The 18046-nt window shown below is 41.9% G+C and overlaps 2 protein-coding genes across 4 annotated transcripts; one reads left to right on the top strand and one right to left on the bottom strand.

Moving 5' to 3' along the window:
- Positions 1 to 3287, bottom strand: dmac2l (distal membrane arm assembly component 2 like). Of its 3 annotated transcripts, none has more exons than XM_042338205.1 (5): positions 3215 to 3287; positions 2245 to 2372; positions 1926 to 2134; positions 1129 to 1300; positions 1 to 430 (listed from the first exon to the last, which is right to left on the bottom strand). In XM_042338205.1, the coding sequence occupies exons 2-5, from the start codon at positions 2346 to 2348 to the stop codon at positions 316 to 318; spliced, it is 600 nt and encodes a 199-aa protein (XP_042194139.1). In that variant the 5' UTR covers positions 2349 to 2372; positions 3215 to 3287; the 3' UTR covers positions 1 to 315. The 3 variants fall into 3 exon arrangements, with proteins under 3 accessions (XP_042194139.1, XP_042194140.1, XP_007886398.2); XM_042338206.1 differs by having other exon boundaries at positions 2245 to 2416; positions 3215 to 3231; XM_007888207.2 differs by lacking the exon at positions 3215 to 3287 and having other exon boundaries at positions 2245 to 2497.
- Positions 3288 to 3405: 118 nt separating this feature from the next.
- Positions 3406 to 9765, top strand: l2hgdh (L-2-hydroxyglutarate dehydrogenase; the record flags this gene model as incomplete). The annotated part of the gene is made up of 9 exons (XM_042338113.1): positions 3406 to 3551; positions 4341 to 4456; positions 5001 to 5152; positions 5429 to 5560; positions 5984 to 6146; positions 6482 to 6516; positions 7817 to 7984; positions 8864 to 9021; positions 9630 to 9765. Coding segments are annotated over 9 exons (1206 nt in total), but the record flags the coding sequence as incomplete, so codon positions are not given.
- Between the last annotated feature and the right edge of the window lie 8281 nt (positions 9766 to 18046).

Here is an 18046-nt window from a genome sequence, read left to right as displayed (position 1 = left end):
GGCTTTGATCATGGTTTATAAATACAGTTCAAAGCACTTAACATCTTTCCACTGTTATAATCTTAATTCAAAGAGCGTACATGATATTTTCTGATACCTAAATCAACTTCTATTTCCAACTTCAATTTTAGTAAGGTTAGAGCATCTTAATTTTTACTTTGTGAGACAGATTTATGGCTGAAACATAGCTAATTTCATTGTATAAAGTTACTGCATACATGTTGATTTGCACTCTTAATTGTCATTTTTTTATTCATATAGTGGGCCAGCATTTAAATGTTATATCAGTATACAGCAAATCTCTAAACTGTAGCCTTAGGCAAGATCAACCTTCACTTCACAAGCAGGTAGGGCTGTTTTCAGTATCTGAATGGTTTTTTCTTTTTCTCTGATCCCAGGAAGATCACTCAGAAACAAATAGTTCAAGTTCCTATGACAAAAATTGTTTTAAACAATTCATTATATACTTTGTACATAAAGAAATTAGTCAATTTATTAAACTCTACTTTAAATCCCAACGTGTTCACTCCATAATGAAGTGTAGCATTACAGCAGATTGAAATGATATTTCAGCTCGAAGGTTATTTCATCTTAAATCTTGTGGAGTCCTGTAGCTCAGTGGTTAGAGCACTCGCTTTGCAAGTGAGAGACCTGAGTTCAATTCCAGGCAGAGGGCGAAACCTTGGGCAAGTTTCCTTACTCCACACAGAGCCTAATAATAATCCCTCCAAAGCCAAAAACAATAATAAATTGGTCATTTTCAATCTACGACTGTTTGTGGGACATTGCTGTGCGCAATTGGCTGCCGCGTTCGCCCACAAATATACAGTCAATTCACTTTACAGTGTGTTCTGTGAAGCGCTTTGGGACGTCCTCCTGACGTGAAAACCGCTATATCAAATGGAAGGATTATTATTATTATAAATCGGAGTGTAAATAACACACCTCCAACTCTGACCACACTCATAGAGTGCACAGTACTGCACTCCAGCCAGATAACAATGTGGAGAACACTAAAAGTGGATCACAAACAATTTGCATTTATATAATAACACTTTTCAGCCAGGATATTGTCTCGGAGCACTGGGCAGTGAACACTCCATTTGAAATGATGGGGCAGATACTTACTTTAGGTGGTTTATAGCTAGGATTCCCTTGTCTGTGACATTCCCACAGGAAATAATTTCCAGCCGCAGCAGGCTCTTTTGAATATTTTGTATGTTGCATAATCTCACGATACATTCATCTTGAATATACATACACTTCTGGAATTTAATTTCTTTAACATGTTCTAAATATTCTGCAACAAAATATGTACATGAAATTGTTAAAAGGAATCATTTACTGGTCTTTTAACAAAAGCTTTCTTTACAATTAAAAGGGGAACCTCAGCACAAAGCTCCCTTTTGGAATAACAAACACGGGCAATTATGTTAAGAGGTTATGTTAATTCTTAGGATGTTATGATTTGCTTTAAAAATACACAAGTATATGGAACAATCTCTAGAAAAACTGATCCGAGACAAAGTAAGTTCAAAATAAGATCCCCATATCTTCTTTTCTGCAGATTTCAAATTCACATACGGAATGAGGGTATCCTGTCTGAGAATTGGGAATGATTTCAGAACATAGTATAGGATGAAACTTTTTTTTACCCTGTTTTGTTGTCACACCATTTACATCAAATAACACGTTTTTTTAAAAAATCCAATTGCTTGAGGTTCTTTTGTTTTAAAAATACGACGGGTCCCTTCTTAAGCTGCGGTAATCGTGTTAATTCTGAAGCTTTGCTCATCGCCAAGTGTTAGAAAGAAACGTCATGGAAAACGATAGCGTGTTTAATAGCAATTATTTGCTAAAAGCAGTAAAATAGTTCAAAACAAGCAGTAAATAAAGCGATGGCCCGAGCGGAGTAAGTGCAATACCTAGGTAGTCAAATCCTTTCGCCATGATGCATGAATCAGTGGCATCGATTGCTTCGATTTTGAATGTTTTCAAGGGGCCGATTGGTTGATTATTGTAATCGTAGTGCCAAGTTTCAAAGTTTTTGTAACGTACCCCAGCCCCACAGCGAAGCAACCATTCAGCTGCTGCGATGTCGGGGCCGACAGCCTTTATGCGGTCGGGATCCACGCTGTCATTGGAAAAAGAAAAGGGGGGGAAAATACACCGGATTATACACGAGGCCAATAAGAGAAATAAAGCAAATCGAAAGGTGTTTTTTTTTAAATGGTTGACCCTCACATGTTAAAAACCGCATTCAGCCATCCCCAGAATGTCCTGCGACCACCAGCCGCGCTGGGCATGAGCTTCACGGCACGGAAACAAGACGTCTTGGTGAACAACATGCTGGGCTGGTGACTGGACTAGAACTGAGAGGAAATATATAGATACAGAGAGATAGAGACAGACAGGGCTGGTCCAGGGGAGGTCAGAAACACACAAGAATGACAAGGCACATATTTATATAATTTCATTCGCCCCCACACCCCCACCACCCCATTCCCCCCTCCTCCCCATCCCCCCCCTCCCCATTCCCCCCCACCTCCCCCTTCCCCCCCCTCCCCATTCCCCCCCCACCTCCCCATTCCCCCCCCACCTCCCCATTCCCCCCCTCCCCATTCCCCCCCACCTCCCCCTCCCCATTCCCCCCCCACCTCCCCATTCCCCCCCCACCTCCCCATTCCCCCCCCACCTCCCCATTCCCCCCCCCTCCCCCTCCCCATTCCCCCCCCTCCCCATTCCCCCCCCACCTCCCCATTCCCCCCCCACCTCCCCATTCCCCCCCCCACTCCCCCTCCCCATTCCCCCCCCTCCCCATTCCCCCCCCACCTCCCCATTCCCCCCCTCCCCAATCCCCCCTCCCCATTCCCCCCCACCTCCCATTCCCCCCCCTCCCCATCTCCCCCTCCCCATTCCCCCCCTTCCCATTCCTCCACCTCCCCATTCCCCCCCCTCCCCATTCCCCCTCCCCCCCCACCTCCCCATTCCCCCTCTCCCCATTCCCCTCCCCCACCTCCCCATTCCCCCTCCCCTTCACCTCCCCATTCCCCCCACCTCCCCTCCCCCCCCCACCTCCCCAACCCCCATCTCTTTCGTCTCCACCCCTCCCCCACTGAGATCTCTCCTCTCACACACACTCCCCATCTTTCTCCCCGCGCCCCTCTCTCCCTCTCCCTCTCTCTCGGGTCTTTTTGTTGTTGTTTTGTCTCACTTTCATTTCTCTTCTCTCGAAGCCCCTGTGTCCCTCTCTCTCTCTCTCTCTGTCTGTCTGTCTGTCTCGCGAGCCCACTCGCCCTCGGGGGCGGGGCTGCTGATGTCAGGGGGCGGGGCTGCTGATGTCAGGGGGCGGGGCTGCTGATGTCAGGGGGCGGGGCTGCTGATGTCAGGGGGCGGGGCTGCTGATGTCAGGGGGCGGGGCGCCAGGAGGCGGGGCTGGAGGGCGATGCTGTCGGTTGCTCGAGCGGCGGTCGGCAGGTCGCTGGCGGCGGGGAGAGGAGGCCGCCTCCTGGTCCCGAGGCTCCGGGCGTCCCGGTGAGAGGAAAACACAGGTCAGTGGCGGGGCGGAGCGGAGCGGAGCTGCCCGGTACACGGGCCGCGTGTCCCGCTCCGATCCCGCAGGCGGCGGCGGCGGCTGATGTAGAGCAGCGACGGGAGACTCGGTCGGTGACGGGGCCGCAGCCGTTGGGGGCTTCGGCCTCCTGACCCGGGGCTCGGGTACCCGCCGCCGGAGGGACTAACTCGTGGGGGTTCTGCTGTTCAGTATCCCTCCCCCCGGGGCTGAGGGTAATGCGGGGACGTTTGTTTTGGTGACGAGTTCCCACTGTTATTATTTATAATTGTGGCTCAGGGGGAGGGGGGGGAGAGGAGGGGAGGGGGAGTGGGGGGGAGAGGAGGAGGGGGAGAGGAGGGTGAGGGAGGAGGGGAGGGGGAGGGGGAGGAGGGGGATGAACCAGTTCAGTTTTGACTCATTACTGTATTTGGACCCTACACTGGATGTGGTTTGTTTGGGGGGAGGAGGAGAGATGTGGTGTTCATCATTATCTGAAGTGGCCTTTAACTACTTTACGGGGTACAACTGTAAATCATTCTTGCATTTGATTTTGTGTCTGTAATGGTTAAAAACAACTCACCAAAGTGCTTTGCGGCTAATCCCTGTCCGGTGCGGTGACTTTTTTTTTCCCCCCGGCAAGTGCCGCAGCCCATTGGCGCCTGGATCTTTAATGTCCGTCGGAACAGGCAGATGGGTCCTCGGTTTAATATCTCAGCTGAAGTACTGTATCGCTGACAACGCAGTCCGACATTGCGAGTCTAACCATCGCTTGTCCTTCCCTATCCAGGTCTTATGATGTTGCCATTGTCGGAGGAGGAATTGTGGGTCTGGCATCTGCCAGAGAACTTCTACAGAGACATCCGAAGTTGACCTACGTTGTACTGGAAAAGGAAAACGAACTGGGTACGTTTTGGAAGAAAAGTTCCAGACGGAAAAAAATAGTTTTATGCAACAGTCTTTTAATAATGCAGTGCAACCGAATGTTTTCTTTATTTGTTCATAATAGTTCTGGCCTTAAGCTAGTAAGGTATCAGAAAGTTCTGACCTTGTCCTCACAAGATTACGATTTATCTTTTAGGCCAATTGAGCTCATCTTTCCAGTATGTCCACTCTTATTGTCTTCTCATGAATCAAGCTGTTTAAATGAGTTCAACGTTTTTATTGTTGTATTACACCTTGTCAGGGAAATATCCTGACTCCTGAATATCTTTCCTGTAATGCTACAATTGAGATTAGGAATTTTCTTATTTTGCCACAGCACTTTAAGCCATCAACTCTCAATGCCACTAAGTGTGACATGTCCTCAGAGATTCAATACTCTGACAATATTATTAGTTCATAAGATTATGCAATTTGTAAAATTCAGTGATTACTATTCAGTAGAATTAGCTGGTTTATGATGGAATTTCTCTTTAATAACTTGCCTATTATATACTTTTCTCTTTAGCTTTTCATCAGAGTGGACACAACAGTGGCGTTATTCACTCTGGAATTTACTACACACCAGGGTCTCTGAAAGCCAAGCTGTGTGTCCGAGGTGCTAACCTTAGCTATGATTATTGTGACAAGAAAGGTATTCCCTACAAGAAATGTGGCAAAGTGAGTATTACTCTCACTTTTTCCTGTTACTATGAATGACGGGTTTGGTTTTCACGTATATATACAAAATTATTGCAATCTGTATACAATTATGCAATGCTTTGTAAGTACAGAAAATTGAACATAAAGTGTTAAAAACATTGAATTGATTATAAGTAAATTCAGGTATTGTGATTAAATTACACCATACTGTATTTGTAGACGCTATAATGTTGTAACTATTGTTTTTATCACAGTCACCAAACCTGACTTATAATTCTCTTCTTCTCGCGAAAGCTTATTGTTGCTGTTGAACAAGAAGAAATCCCACGGTTGAAAGTTTTGTATGAGCGTGGATTGCAGAACAATGTGAAAGACCTCAAACTTATTGACAAGAAAGGAATCCAGGAAAGGGAGCCATACTGCAGGGTAGTGTTTTCTAACTAAATAGTTTGGTTATTTTCATGAAAAAAATCTTAGTTTTTGTTTTCAGAATGAAACCTAATTGTGTAGGTTTTTTTGTAATGTCACCAGAAGTGAACCCTATTCAGAAATAATTAGGTATTTAATGCAAAATAGTTGAATATTGAAGAGGGTTTATTAATATTCTGCAAGTAACTTTAAACGTTTTCATCAAATATTCTTAATTTGTAACGCTTACAAGCACTGGTTTTAAAAAATAATTTTGGCTTTTTTGCTTTGAATACAGTACTTAAAGTGGCCATCCATAATCTAAGGAGAGGAGGTGCTATCAAACATGTGACACAATTACATTTGATGCATTGATCTGTATTGATCATCTTTGTTTTCAATTACTGCAAAAATTCTTAACTCTTGCCCATTATTATATAGGGTCTGATGGCTGTGGATTCTCCAAACACAGGGATTGTAGATTGGAGACGAGTGGCCCTCTCTTATGCAAAGGATTTTTGTGATGCAGGTGGGACTGTACAAACCCAGTTTGAAGTAACTGACTTTCATATGGCTAAAGAAAGTCCTGAAGGAAGTAAAGATGGTAAGAATTGGCCAGACTTTCTGAGGTCTCATCAATTAACATTAGCAGATGAACTACCCACGTTTGAGAAGTTTTGAGCGCAGTTAGTGTTTAAGCAGAAATTATTTTAACTACAAAGCTATTATACATTACTATTTGAATCGTGGTCACTTAAAGTTCAGGTTTTAAAGTGACGCTTAAAATACATATATCTATACAGAGTAGGGCTTCTTGTGCGGTCTTTCATTTAACAATTGCTGCAGACGTTCTTGCTATAAAACCTTAGCTGTATAGTCAAAATAGTCACTTCTTTTCATGTTTGGTTAGAGAAATAACTTTTATTGTCTTTATTCCAGGTCTAAAATATCCAATAACAATTGTGAGTTCAAAGGTAAGCATTTTCATTATGTTCAACAATAAAATTGGGTAGATATGGATAATGAGGATTAGCAATGTGTTTCTCAGCTCAATTTCAAACAAAAATATCCTCAAATAGATTCTGGAGTTTGGTAACTAACCCAGATAAAAATGTAGTGGATAATACACTCACTGATTTACCTTGGATGTGATGAGCTTGTAATTCTCTACCAGTTATAATCATTTCTTGCATGAAGCTAACATCCCATTGAATGCAGGTCCACAGCATGTAATTCTTCGTAAATCAGCACTAATTGTTCATCTCATTTCAAAAGCCCTTTCAAAAGGATGACTAGTGCAGGAAGTGGAGTGATGTGAGAAGAAATCATAATTCGGCTTAAGGCGTGTTAGAACAGTGGCGCGTTGTTAACATTGTTATAGTGCAGGAAGCAAAGCCACTTTGCTTTTGGCTGTATGAACTCAGAATCACAATAAACAGGAGGAACTTCCTCACTGGCTCAGTTAGCAAACAGGTTGCCTGCCATTATAGAAATCAAGAAAGTTTCAAATTTGAACCCTGGACTGCTGAGGTGGCCCGTCTCTAATGACCTGGATATGAATTAACTTCCAAAGGAGGTAATGGGGTTTAAAGTGCCGCAAAGCATTGGGATTTGGTTCTTCTGTCAGGTGCAGTTTAATGCCAAACTGTTGGAGTGCCACAGCTCCATGCCTGAACAAACTTGTATCTTATTAAATACTTTGATAAATGTTACCGTCAAAAAATGAGGTAGCCAGCGTGAATGGGTGTTTTGCTACTCAGTTCATCTGGACAATGGAGGGGGAAAATCACCCCAATGACTGCCCAATAATCAATGCTGGAGAATGTGCAACACCAATGGGGGAAGGACAAGATCAGACTTGGCTCTCATTGCATAACATGCTAACCCTTGCTTTCTGGGCTCGTGTGCAAATGGTTATTTGGATGGGATGAGATCAGTTGAGAAAATTGACTGGGAGAAAGGCAAGTTAACACTTGTGATCCAAACCCTTTGTCCCTCAAAGAAGTGTTTCTTCACCCCTCTCCCTGCTTAGTAACTCGAGATAGAATCAGCTGAAATCAATTACTCACCTTACAGTAAATCTCCAGTTTAAACCAACTTCCTAACCACCATGTTTGCTTTTAAACATTTTTTTTACTACTTTTACAGTTTCAAACCACTAATTTATAGAACTACATAGAGAATCTCAGTAGCTAGTGCGAACTTGAATTTCTCCATCATGTTACCTGTGGTTATTCAATTTATTTGGTGTGTTGTGTTTGTTTATTTTAACAGGGAACAGAAGTCCGGTGCAGCTATGTTCTGACATGTGGAGGTCTCTATTCAGACAGACTGTCTGAGAAATCAGGGTGCAGTCGTGTGCCACGTATTGTACCATTCCGAGGCGATTACCTGGTGTTAAAACCAGAAAAACACTATCTGGTCAAAGGCAATATTTATCCTGTATGTCTTTGGGATTCTACGTTAATAATGTTTTTTTTAGATTCGACTAAATGTAATTTTTTTAACAAATAGTATTTTATGAAAATGTTGGGTTTTTTAAACATTATTTTATTTATAACCGTGCTTAAGCATAAGATACCCTTCTGTTGGGGGTGGGGGCAGGGCATTCCAACAGCTTGGTGTTTAACAGCACCTTACTCCCCACCAGAAGAACTATGTCCAGTGCTCCCTGCCGCTTCGAACCTCATCTCCTTGTGAAGTGAGCTTTCTTAATTCATATCCACATCACTAGAGGGAGCACTGTACAGTTAGACAGCGGGTTTGAGGTGGATGGAAAGTGTGATTTCGACAAACCACTTGCTATAAAATGTTGCCTTCTGTTGGGAGATGTTAAAAGTAATATTTCTTATCCAGCTCTATTTCTGATTCAGATGCTTTGTTAAAATGTGTCAGTGTTTTGTTCATCGTAATTTGTGTTTAAATATCTTCACATGTAATACCTTTGTGATTGTGTGTGTGTTTGACCCAGATGTTATATTCACTGTACTCCTGCAAAATTGCAACTGTCCCACTTTTACATGCCGCAAGATAGTTTGATTTTGGTGATAATACTGGCGGCATACAGATTACTGATTGTAACTTGACAGGTGTGCGGGGAAATTGGATCTATTTATTTGTTCTTTAATCAAGAAAAGGGATTCTACAAATTCAAAATGATGAATAGATTAAGTAATACATTCAAAGGAAATAACATTTGCAAACCATCTTCTGTGCTTTGTCAGTATACTGTTGAGCTGAGTTAGGACTCAGACATCCAGCTTGCCTCCTAGGTGTAGGAATCTGCCTATTATGAGTCTTTCACTATCTATGTTTTCATAGGTTCCAGACCCGAGGTTTCCTTTCCTTGGCGTACACTTTACACCCAGAATTGATGGCAGTATGTGGCTTGGGCCCAATGCAGTTTTAGCACTTAGACGGGAGGGTTACAACTTGTTTGATTTCAAGATGGATGAATTTATCGATGCAGTAAGCTTCAAGTATGTACCAGATTTCAGAGCTGAGCATGCCTAGAATATTATTAACTGGGCAATTAAACATTGACATGTTAAGCTACATGTCAACATGCAGGAAAGCAAAGTTAAATCTGCCCCATTTATTTTCTTTTAATATACGGAATTTACTGTGCTTTTTGTTACCTGTGATGTGAGTATCACCCATTTCCCATATGTACATTCCTAAGTATGCTGGTACATTCTTTCCTTATTGTCATTATAATTTATATCACACGTTCCAATAACACTTTGAATTGCTTAATTGCACACCCGAATGCGTATTGTTTGCCATGACATCAACAAGTGGCAAACAAAGAACGAAAATCGCCATAAAGAATGATGATTGTACAGTATTTCAGAGATATAACACATTTTGGGGTTCAGGCGACTTATTATGCAACAATTTCTACGCTACTTCAGTTATATGTATACTGTATTTTGTAAGGTTACTTCATTTTAATATTTATTATTTTTAAAAGAAATAACTAAATGCATTTACGATTTGGAAAGGCATGTAACCCTATCTAAATCTTCAATTATTTTCATAAGATTTGCCAAAACTACAACAGACTTCTTCTTTTCCTCTTTGCTAGTGGGCTTCAAAAATTAGTACTGGCAAATCTAGTGTTTGGCTTGACTGAAACATACAGAGGCTTGTTCATTAGTGCCCAGGTGAAACAACTTCAACGCTACATACCAGAGATCACCGTGAATGATGTAATAAGGTGAGAAGCAGATATGTATGAAACACATTGAATATCTGTCCCTTTGATTTCAGATAATTTTATTTTCACAAAGGTTTGGTCTGTTTTTGCATTGGTTTCTTCTGACGAATACAGTTGTTTGCATTTACCAGGAAAAAAATGATTATTTTGGATCTCCTGAGTTGCTGTTAAATTAACTACTAGTGCAGAGCAGATTTATATGTTAGGGTGAAGGAACATTTCTACGGTAAATTCCTGTAAGTATTTGTGTAATTAGGCTGAATATTAAAAGGAACATCTTTAAAATTAAAAGAAATGAAATGTTTATGTGCTGTTGTTTATCAGCTTGGATCATTATTATTTGAAACTAAAACTGAGCATTCAAACTAAAAGGTAGTCTTCTACATAAAATGGCCACTTCCTTGTGAGCACAGGTCCATCAATACTGTCATCACTAATCTCCATGGAGCAATCAATCAATCCCACTTTATCTATAACAACACTGAAGTGAGTGCTGTTTAACCTTTATTTACGAATTTCAAATCTCAAAATTTTTACTATACTGAGCTTTCCCAGTTTTTCCTTAAAATACATAGCTCATTATGGTAAAGACTGGCACTCAGTTTGGTGGAGGGACATTCAAAGATACAGCGTCTTAGAATTGAAACCTATTAGACCAGATGACTCAAGACAGACTGTTGTTCCAATTGAAGGAGGAAAGTGGGAAAACAAAATTACAAAATGTAATTTCTCAAAAGAAAGGACATTTATGTCTATTTGGAGTAAACTGTTTTATCTTGATAATAAAACTATCTCTGTATTCATGGTTATTTAAGCATCTTTTTAATATTGATAAGAAATAATCACTTTTGTATCTTTTAAATCCTATTTACTTTTACAGTAGCAAATTTAAGTTCACAACTGGTAGTTGATTCAAAATAAAATAGCCTGTACGTACCAACCATTAGTTAGCTTGATCTCTATTCAGATTGAAAACTGTGTATACGATAAATATAATATATGGTTAATCTAACCTTTTTTACTCAACCAAAATGTAAAACTGCTAATTTGATGCAATCTGATATACTTATTGTTTTGTATGTTACGGTACTTTAACTTCCGGTGTGGGCTGTATTTCTGCAGGGGGCCATCAGGAGTAAGAGCCCAAGCCTTGAACCCCGATGGCAGCCTGGTAGATGACTTTGTGTTTGACGGAGGCTTTGGAGCTATTGGAAGTCGTGTTCTTCACGTCCGAAATGCTCCCTCACCTGCAGCAACTTCATCTCTAGCTATTGGTGAAATGATTGCCGACGAGGCCGAAAAAAAGTTCACTTTCTAATTTTAAATACTGTAAAGTTATTTACATTTTGTAAAATGTCAATAAGTGGGATAATTAATTCCACTCCGTATGAATTAGGTAGGACATGTTAAAAACTCAGGAAGATTAGATAAGTATATGTAAACAAACTAAATTATATGTTTTAGCCCATATCTTAATTTGAGAGAGAAATGCTACAGGTTTGATTATATTTCAAATATTTTTTTAAAAATGAATTGATTTGCAATACTGTTATAAAAGTTCAATGCATTTTTTGAGTATCGTTAAGATTTTATTGAAGAGTAATGGTGCGTGGGATAAATGTTTGTACAACGGTGGGACTTTTGCACTGATATAAAAGTAATGATGACCGTTTTATATTTTGATACTGCAGTTTGTTCAGTTGGACAGCACCGTTTATAGACCTTGTGCTTCTAAATGTGCCTGGATGGAGTGTGTAAGATGAGGGTGAACTACTTGTGTTTGTAATAGAGTGATTTTTAGATTGCAACAAACTACCTGATCCTGAAGTGTGCAACTCTACTGTATTTGCATATGATCTTTTTGTGTCAATCTCTACTGTGAATAAAATGAATAATTACACAAGTATGTTCAATTCTGAAATACAATTAAAGGGCTGTGCCTGATTGTTTGAGCCAGAAAAGGTACTGGACTTGGAGGACGATAGGCAAGAGAGGCAAAATGGTTCATTAAAACCGCACTGCTTGTACTAACATTAGTTGCTTATTTCCTGTGCTGTGGGTTAAGCCAGATCCTGCTCCTGGTGATTTTTGTTGACCTGCAGAGCATCAGTTTGAGGCGCCAGGTTTGGAATGTAGACTTGAATCTAGGCATATGCAAACATTGCTGCACTTTGTCCTGCTGTCTCAAGTGTGGTTGGAAAGGCTGTACTGTTTTCCCATTTTATTAACGAGAACAGGATCCGTAGTGTGGTGACCACAAGGGAAATCAATGAAAAAACTAAGACTTGGATGGAAATGCAGTACTTTATCATTCAAAGTGGTAATTTTTTGTTTCAGCAAAATTAATTGTGAGGAATTCAGATTGAGAGATTTAGATGCATGCCAACATATGGTTTCAAAAAGGAACAAGACAAATTACCATCACAGGAAGGGGGTTGGACGAAGAAGGCCCTCTGTGCCATATGATCTCATCCTTGCAAAATACCCATTCTACTGTTTTCCTATTACAGTATCAATGAATCCAGTTTCCTCCTGGCAACCATTCTTCCTAGTAAATTGTTCCAGTTGTTAATTACTTCAGGTATGCTTTGTGAAATTATTCTCTAGAAATACTTCCAGTGATGTTCTGAAATTGCCCTTTGCAAACCTACCCATCAACTAAGGATTCAGAATTATTGCATTTATGAATTAAACACTGAAAATTTAGATGGGCAACTTTTTTAATGAGATGAGTATCCGACAAGAGTGCCATGTTAGGAGTATCCAAAACAGGCTGTGTTCCACATATGTATGGCACCTAAGACGTGGTTGGCGAGATGAAACCAATCTATTAATGCCTCAATTTTTAAATATGTAACATAATCCCTTTTGTCTAAGCCTCTTCAAAACTTCTAAATTGTTTACTTTTAGGTCAAATAATGCTAGTATAGTAAACTAACCAGTTAAATATACAATAAATGTAAGAACAAAGTGTGTGGACTTTTTTGGAACTGCAGGTTTCCCTCAAAGGTGAAACAAAATCAAATGGAATAAAGTGACTCAGAAATATGATGTAATAACTGAATTGAGCAACGACGGATTGTGTTTGACAACCACACAGTAAGAGGTACTCCCTGTACTACCAAGATAATAATCATAATAATCCTTGCATTTAATATAGCCCTTATCACATCTTTGTGACGTCTCAAAGCGCTTCACAGAATATACTGTAAAGTGAATTGACTGTATATTTTGGGGGTGAAATGTGGCAGCCAATTCTGCACAGCAGTGTCCCACGTATAGTTCTGGATAGAGTGACCGAATTTTTTTTGAAGGAATTATTACCACTGAAAAGTGATCTGTCAATCGCCTAACAACCAGCTTCCTATTCAAGACCCACCTGAAAACCTTCCTCTTCGACCATACTTACGGCCACCTTCTCCCCCTCCCCCCCCCACCAGCTCAGAGTCACACTCTGCCACTGTAAAGCACTCTGAAACCCTGGGTGGAGGGCGCTATATAAATGCAAGTTGTTGTTTTGCTGCTAGGTAAACGATGCGGAGAAAGGAAATTTCCCCAACTTTTTGCCCTGACAGAAATCAAATCCAGGTTTCTCGCTTGCGAGGCGAGTGCTCTAACCACTGATCTATAGAACTCCTACAAGCTCACTGATTACCTCTGGAGACATGTTAGTTTCAATGTTGTGATCAACAAACAATACAATTCATCTAATGCATGTATTTTTGTTCATCACACAATATAACTATCTACACTTGTGATTTTTCCCTCAATTTTCTATGATATGGTTACCATTCTGCTTCTATTGCCATCAATTATATCTGTTGTCATTAGTTCCAGGTTTTACCCATTGAAAGTCATAGCTTTATTTGTCTGCGATTGACCGCTCTTTGTGTTCAGCTATCCAGTATTTTAGCAGGTGTGAGATTCAGGGTTGAGCTCTGCTGATGGCCCAATGTTTTTTCTCTTCAACCGTGCCTTCGGCTCCCCTCTCGACTCTCTACCCCCTCCTCGCTCCCTCCCTTCCCTCCCCTCACCCTGACCATTTCCCCCCTGCTCGGGTCCCGACCCAACTGTCCAGTGCCTTGGGACGTCCTCCTGACGTGAAAGGCGCTCTATAAATGAAATGAATGGGGAAAGGCACTGCCTGGTGCAACACCAAGTCATTCCATATTAGAAGTGAGTCGAGGTGCTGAAAATCACCTTTGGGGTCATGAGGTTCCCACTCCTGATCATTGTCCAGTGGCCCTTCCTTGAACTTCAAGCAAGTGGACATTGTGTGCAAATAGAATTGGGTTCAGTCAGATATCCTTCAGCGCCTTGGGACGTCCTCCTGACATGAAAGGCGCTGTACAAATGTACTTTGTTGTTGTTGATTAAATAGCATTCCAACAGAAAATCTGTCAGTCACTCGTTTCAAATGCACACAACATTTCATATTGATACATTTTGTTGCCACCTGTTTGATCTTATTAATTTGGAAGTGTTATAAATACACATCATTAATAATTTTGATTTGCATTTATCTTTTAATCTTCACGTAAATAAACAGCTTTTATTCTCAGCCATGGACTCAGAAGCATCAGCAGGTTGAATTGATGGTTTTTTTTAGTAATCAGACATGAGATGTGTAAACTTAGTGAAAAAAACATCTGAAAGTTGAAGTATGCAACTGAAATTTGAACTTGGTCAAAACAGCCTCATGTAGAACCGCAGCTTTAACTATTTTAATAGGAGGTGACTCAATAAGCATGTGTTGAAGATGCAAGCAATCATTTAAAGAACTGAAAAGAGGAAACTGTTAGAAATCACACTATTTGCCATTATGATGAGACATGGTGGAAAACTAGAATACAACAAGAAAAAAAATGCACAGTATTCACTGTGCATTCTTTTACTACAAAAGGTTTTAACCAGTAACAAAGGTTACTGGACAATGTTCTTGACTATATTAAAAACATGAAAAACACAATCTGGGAGGTCACTTTATGCAACACAGCAATGCAAGGTTAACTTTTAGAGGTTATATTTGTGAATGTCACAAGTTGGTGTTCATCAAAGGACATTTCTGGGTAAGGCCAAATTCCTATTTTGAAATTATTGTAACACTCCTGAGCAAGATGCTCGGAAAACTATGCAGATTATTCTGCAGAAATTTCCCATGATATTCTGTAATATAGGATCTCTGCAGTAGCAAGTTCTTGTATTTGCCAGTTATAAAGTAGATGTTTGAATCCTTTTTGTAATGTGGCTGCTACAGCAGTAAAATGCTAGAGTCTGATGTGGCAATATCAACCTTGATTTCTGTTTGTTTGGTCCCAAATACAGCAGTTGTTACCTATTGCCCAGAACAAATAGCAGGAATGTTAAGATGGCTGTGTATGGCCAGATGTGTGTGTTTTTCTTGATGGAGCTGACCGTCCGAATTTTCAACCTGGTGCAGATTACTTGGCTTTTAGCTACCAGTTGATCTGATCTTTTTTGGGGATACCTGAAAGATTCATATCCTGCAATATATTTGTGTTTTTTATGTATACCTACACAATAAACATAATTGATCCACTGACAATGAAATATTGTTTCTCTAACTGCACATAAAGCTTCTGTGATCAAGATGCTAAGATATTCTTGAACACAGTCGGTCAGTCGGTCAAGGTTCCGACTAATCTCATTAAACTGCTCCTTCGCTGTCCTGGCAAGGATATTCTTTGTGTCCTTTGGTTTCTCAAATTTCCACTTGTGGTTAGATATCAAGCTACTAAATACTAATACAGTAGTTGCTATCAAGAATGTTGAATAACCATAGTTAATAAAAATGAGTCTTCAGTCTTCAGTAAAACAACCCTCTAGGAACCTAGCGGGAAAATTAGATCTAAAAAAAGTAACCTCAGATCGAATTAATTTTATGTTTTGCTGTACTCTAGGCCTGATGCATTTTTTTCTCTGAGCAAGGTGACCCTTAGAATGTATTTGATCCGGGTATTTATTTGTTTAAGTATTATATATACAACAGGTGTGCTAAGATTCAATACGTGGAGATTAGCTGTACCTGAAATGCTGTACAGTATTTGGTGTACATAAACCAATCGATTATCAGTTTGCTAGATGTAAAATACCCCTTTTAAAACGGCTTATTTTTGTAATTAATATTTAAGTGTTGTCTCCTGTTGGACATTTAAAGCACGGGGAACAGTTACAATTATCATAATAATCCTTGCATTAATACAGTACCTTTACGTTAAGAGGACACGTGAAAGTGCTTCACGGGATGTACTGTAAAATGTAGCAACTATGCATTGTGTGGGCAATAATAATACTTGCATTTGATATGGCGCCTCCTCACGTCTTCACGACGTCTCAAAGCGCTTCTCAGAGCGCAAAGTGAATCGACTGTATATTTTGTGGGGCGAAACGCGGCAGCCAGTTGCGCACGGCGCGGTGTCCCACAAACATTCCTTGCGTTTGATAAGGGGGGGGGCCGCCTTATCACGTCGCCAAAGGGCTTGGCGGGGTTTGTTTTTTAAAAAAAACCCAAGCGTCGTGACCGTCCAACAACAACAACAACTTGCATCGACGTCGCGCCCCCCCTTTCCGCTCGACCCGGGACGACCTGCGATTTTTTTTTGGGTGGGGGGGGTGGGTCGATTTTACTTTTTTTTAAAAAAAAGATAACACCTGAAACTAAAGGTCAAGCGACGAGATAGTGGGGCAATGACCAATTCTGTTTCCCCCCCCCCACTCCCCCCCTTTTCTTTTGGGGGGTGGGGGGGGGTACGTGCAAAGAAAGCGCTGGTGACCCACGGTGGCTGGAGCAGCAGCACAGCACCAGCAGGAGGAGGAGGTGGTGGTGGAGGAGACGGTGACTGTGCTGCTGCTGCTGCTGCTGACGGCCTCACAACGCTCGTGTGTCCTTCCGCATTTGGGTGAAGAAGTGCGTCAGAGGGGGAGTCTCTCTCTCTCTCTCTCTGTGTGTGTCTCTCCGCCCCCTCCCCCCCCCGGCGCGTGCGTACTGCGGCCGCTGCGGTAAAGAGAACCGCGAGCGTGAGAGGGCGAGTGAGTGAGTGAGCGCGAGAGGGAGAGCTCGAGCGCGAGTGACGGGCTCTGATTCTGATTCCATTCGGTTGGAAGGAAAATGGAGCCGCCGCGGCAGAGGCTGTGAGGACTGAGGACTGAGGAGGAGGAGGAGGAGGGAGAGAGAGGAAAGGAGGAGGTGGTGGTGGTGGTAGTGGAGGAGGAGGAGGAGGAGTGAAGAAGAGGAGGAGGAGTGAAGAAGAGGAGGAGATCGTCTTGTCAGCCTGTCTTGTCCTTGTCTGGTCTGTGTGACGGCGGACGGCGGTCGTAGGCGGCTCGGGCCCTGTTAACATAACTCTGTGCCCCCTTTCCCTCCCCCTTCCTCTCTCACCCCCACCCTCACCCGTCTCTCCTCCCCCCCCCAAAAAAAAGAAGCGAAAGAGTAGTGACAGAGGACTTTTTACAGTCTACGGTCGTCGGGGTATTTTTTGTGTGTGTGTGTGTGTGTGTGTGTGAAATTTAAATGGGTTTCGAAAAAAAAACCCTGAAAAAAAACCGCCGGTTAATTCGCGCGGTTTAAAAAACATTAAAAAAAAACACACACAACACACACACACACACACAACACCGTCTGGTGTCCAAGCGAGAAAAACCGTCCCGGAGAGAGAGAGAGAGAGAGAGAGAGAAAAAGAAAAAAAAAAAATTAATTTTTTTAAATTAATTTTTTAAAAAATATATATATCCCTGATCTCCCCCCACCCCCCCTTTTTTTTTCCTCCCTCCTCCTCCTCTTTCCACAACAAAACGATCCTCTTCTCCCCCCCCCCCCCCCAAAAAAAATAATAATCCGATGTGAGAAGTAATAGTGGAATGACTTTAAGCTCCAGAGCTCGGAGCAGGAAAGATCAATAACTTTTTTTTTCTTCGGCGGCGGCCGCTTTCCTCCTCCTCCTCGCCCTCCTCCTCCTCCTCCTCCTTCTTCTTCTCCTCCTCCCTCTCCTCTTCCTCCTCCCTCTCCTCTTCCTCCTCCCTTTCTCGGCTGCGACGACGTGAGGAGAAGCAGCGGAGAGACTCCCGTTTTCTTTTGACGTTTCGCGTCGCCGCCGCCCATCGCCGTCGCCGCCGCCGCCGCCACAACAAAAACAACGACGTGCGAACCCCCCCCCCGCCCCCCCCAAAAAAAAATAATCGACGGAACCAAAAAGAAAAGGAGAAGAGAATTATCTTCGGTTGTGTGTGTGTGTGTGTGTTTTTGAGGGGTGGGTGGGGGGGGGGGG

The sequence above is a fragment of the Callorhinchus milii genome, unplaced genomic scaffold (genome assembly GCF_018977255.1).
Source record: "Callorhinchus milii isolate IMCB2004 unplaced genomic scaffold, IMCB_Cmil_1.0 Scaffold9, whole genome shotgun sequence".
Lineage (NCBI taxonomy): Eukaryota > Metazoa > Chordata > Chondrichthyes > Chimaeriformes > Callorhinchidae > Callorhinchus > Callorhinchus milii.
Note: the sequence above shows the minus strand (reverse complement) of the source record. Positions and strands in the feature narration are given on the sequence as shown.

Bases quoted from the DNA above. Each gene is read 5' to 3' on its own strand.
- dmac2l (XM_042338205.1), bottom strand. From the start codon at position 2,348: ATGTTGTTCACCAAGACGTCTTGTTTCCGTGCCGTGAAGCTCATGCCC. The intron at 1,301-1,925 runs GTATTGCACTTA...ATTTTGTTGCAG, and splicing joins GAAAGGATTTGACTACCTAG to AATATTTAGAACATGTTAAA. The intron at 431-1,128 runs GTAAGTATCTGC...TTTTTGTCATAG, and splicing joins CTAGCTATAAACCACCTAAA to GAACTTGAACTATTTGTTTC.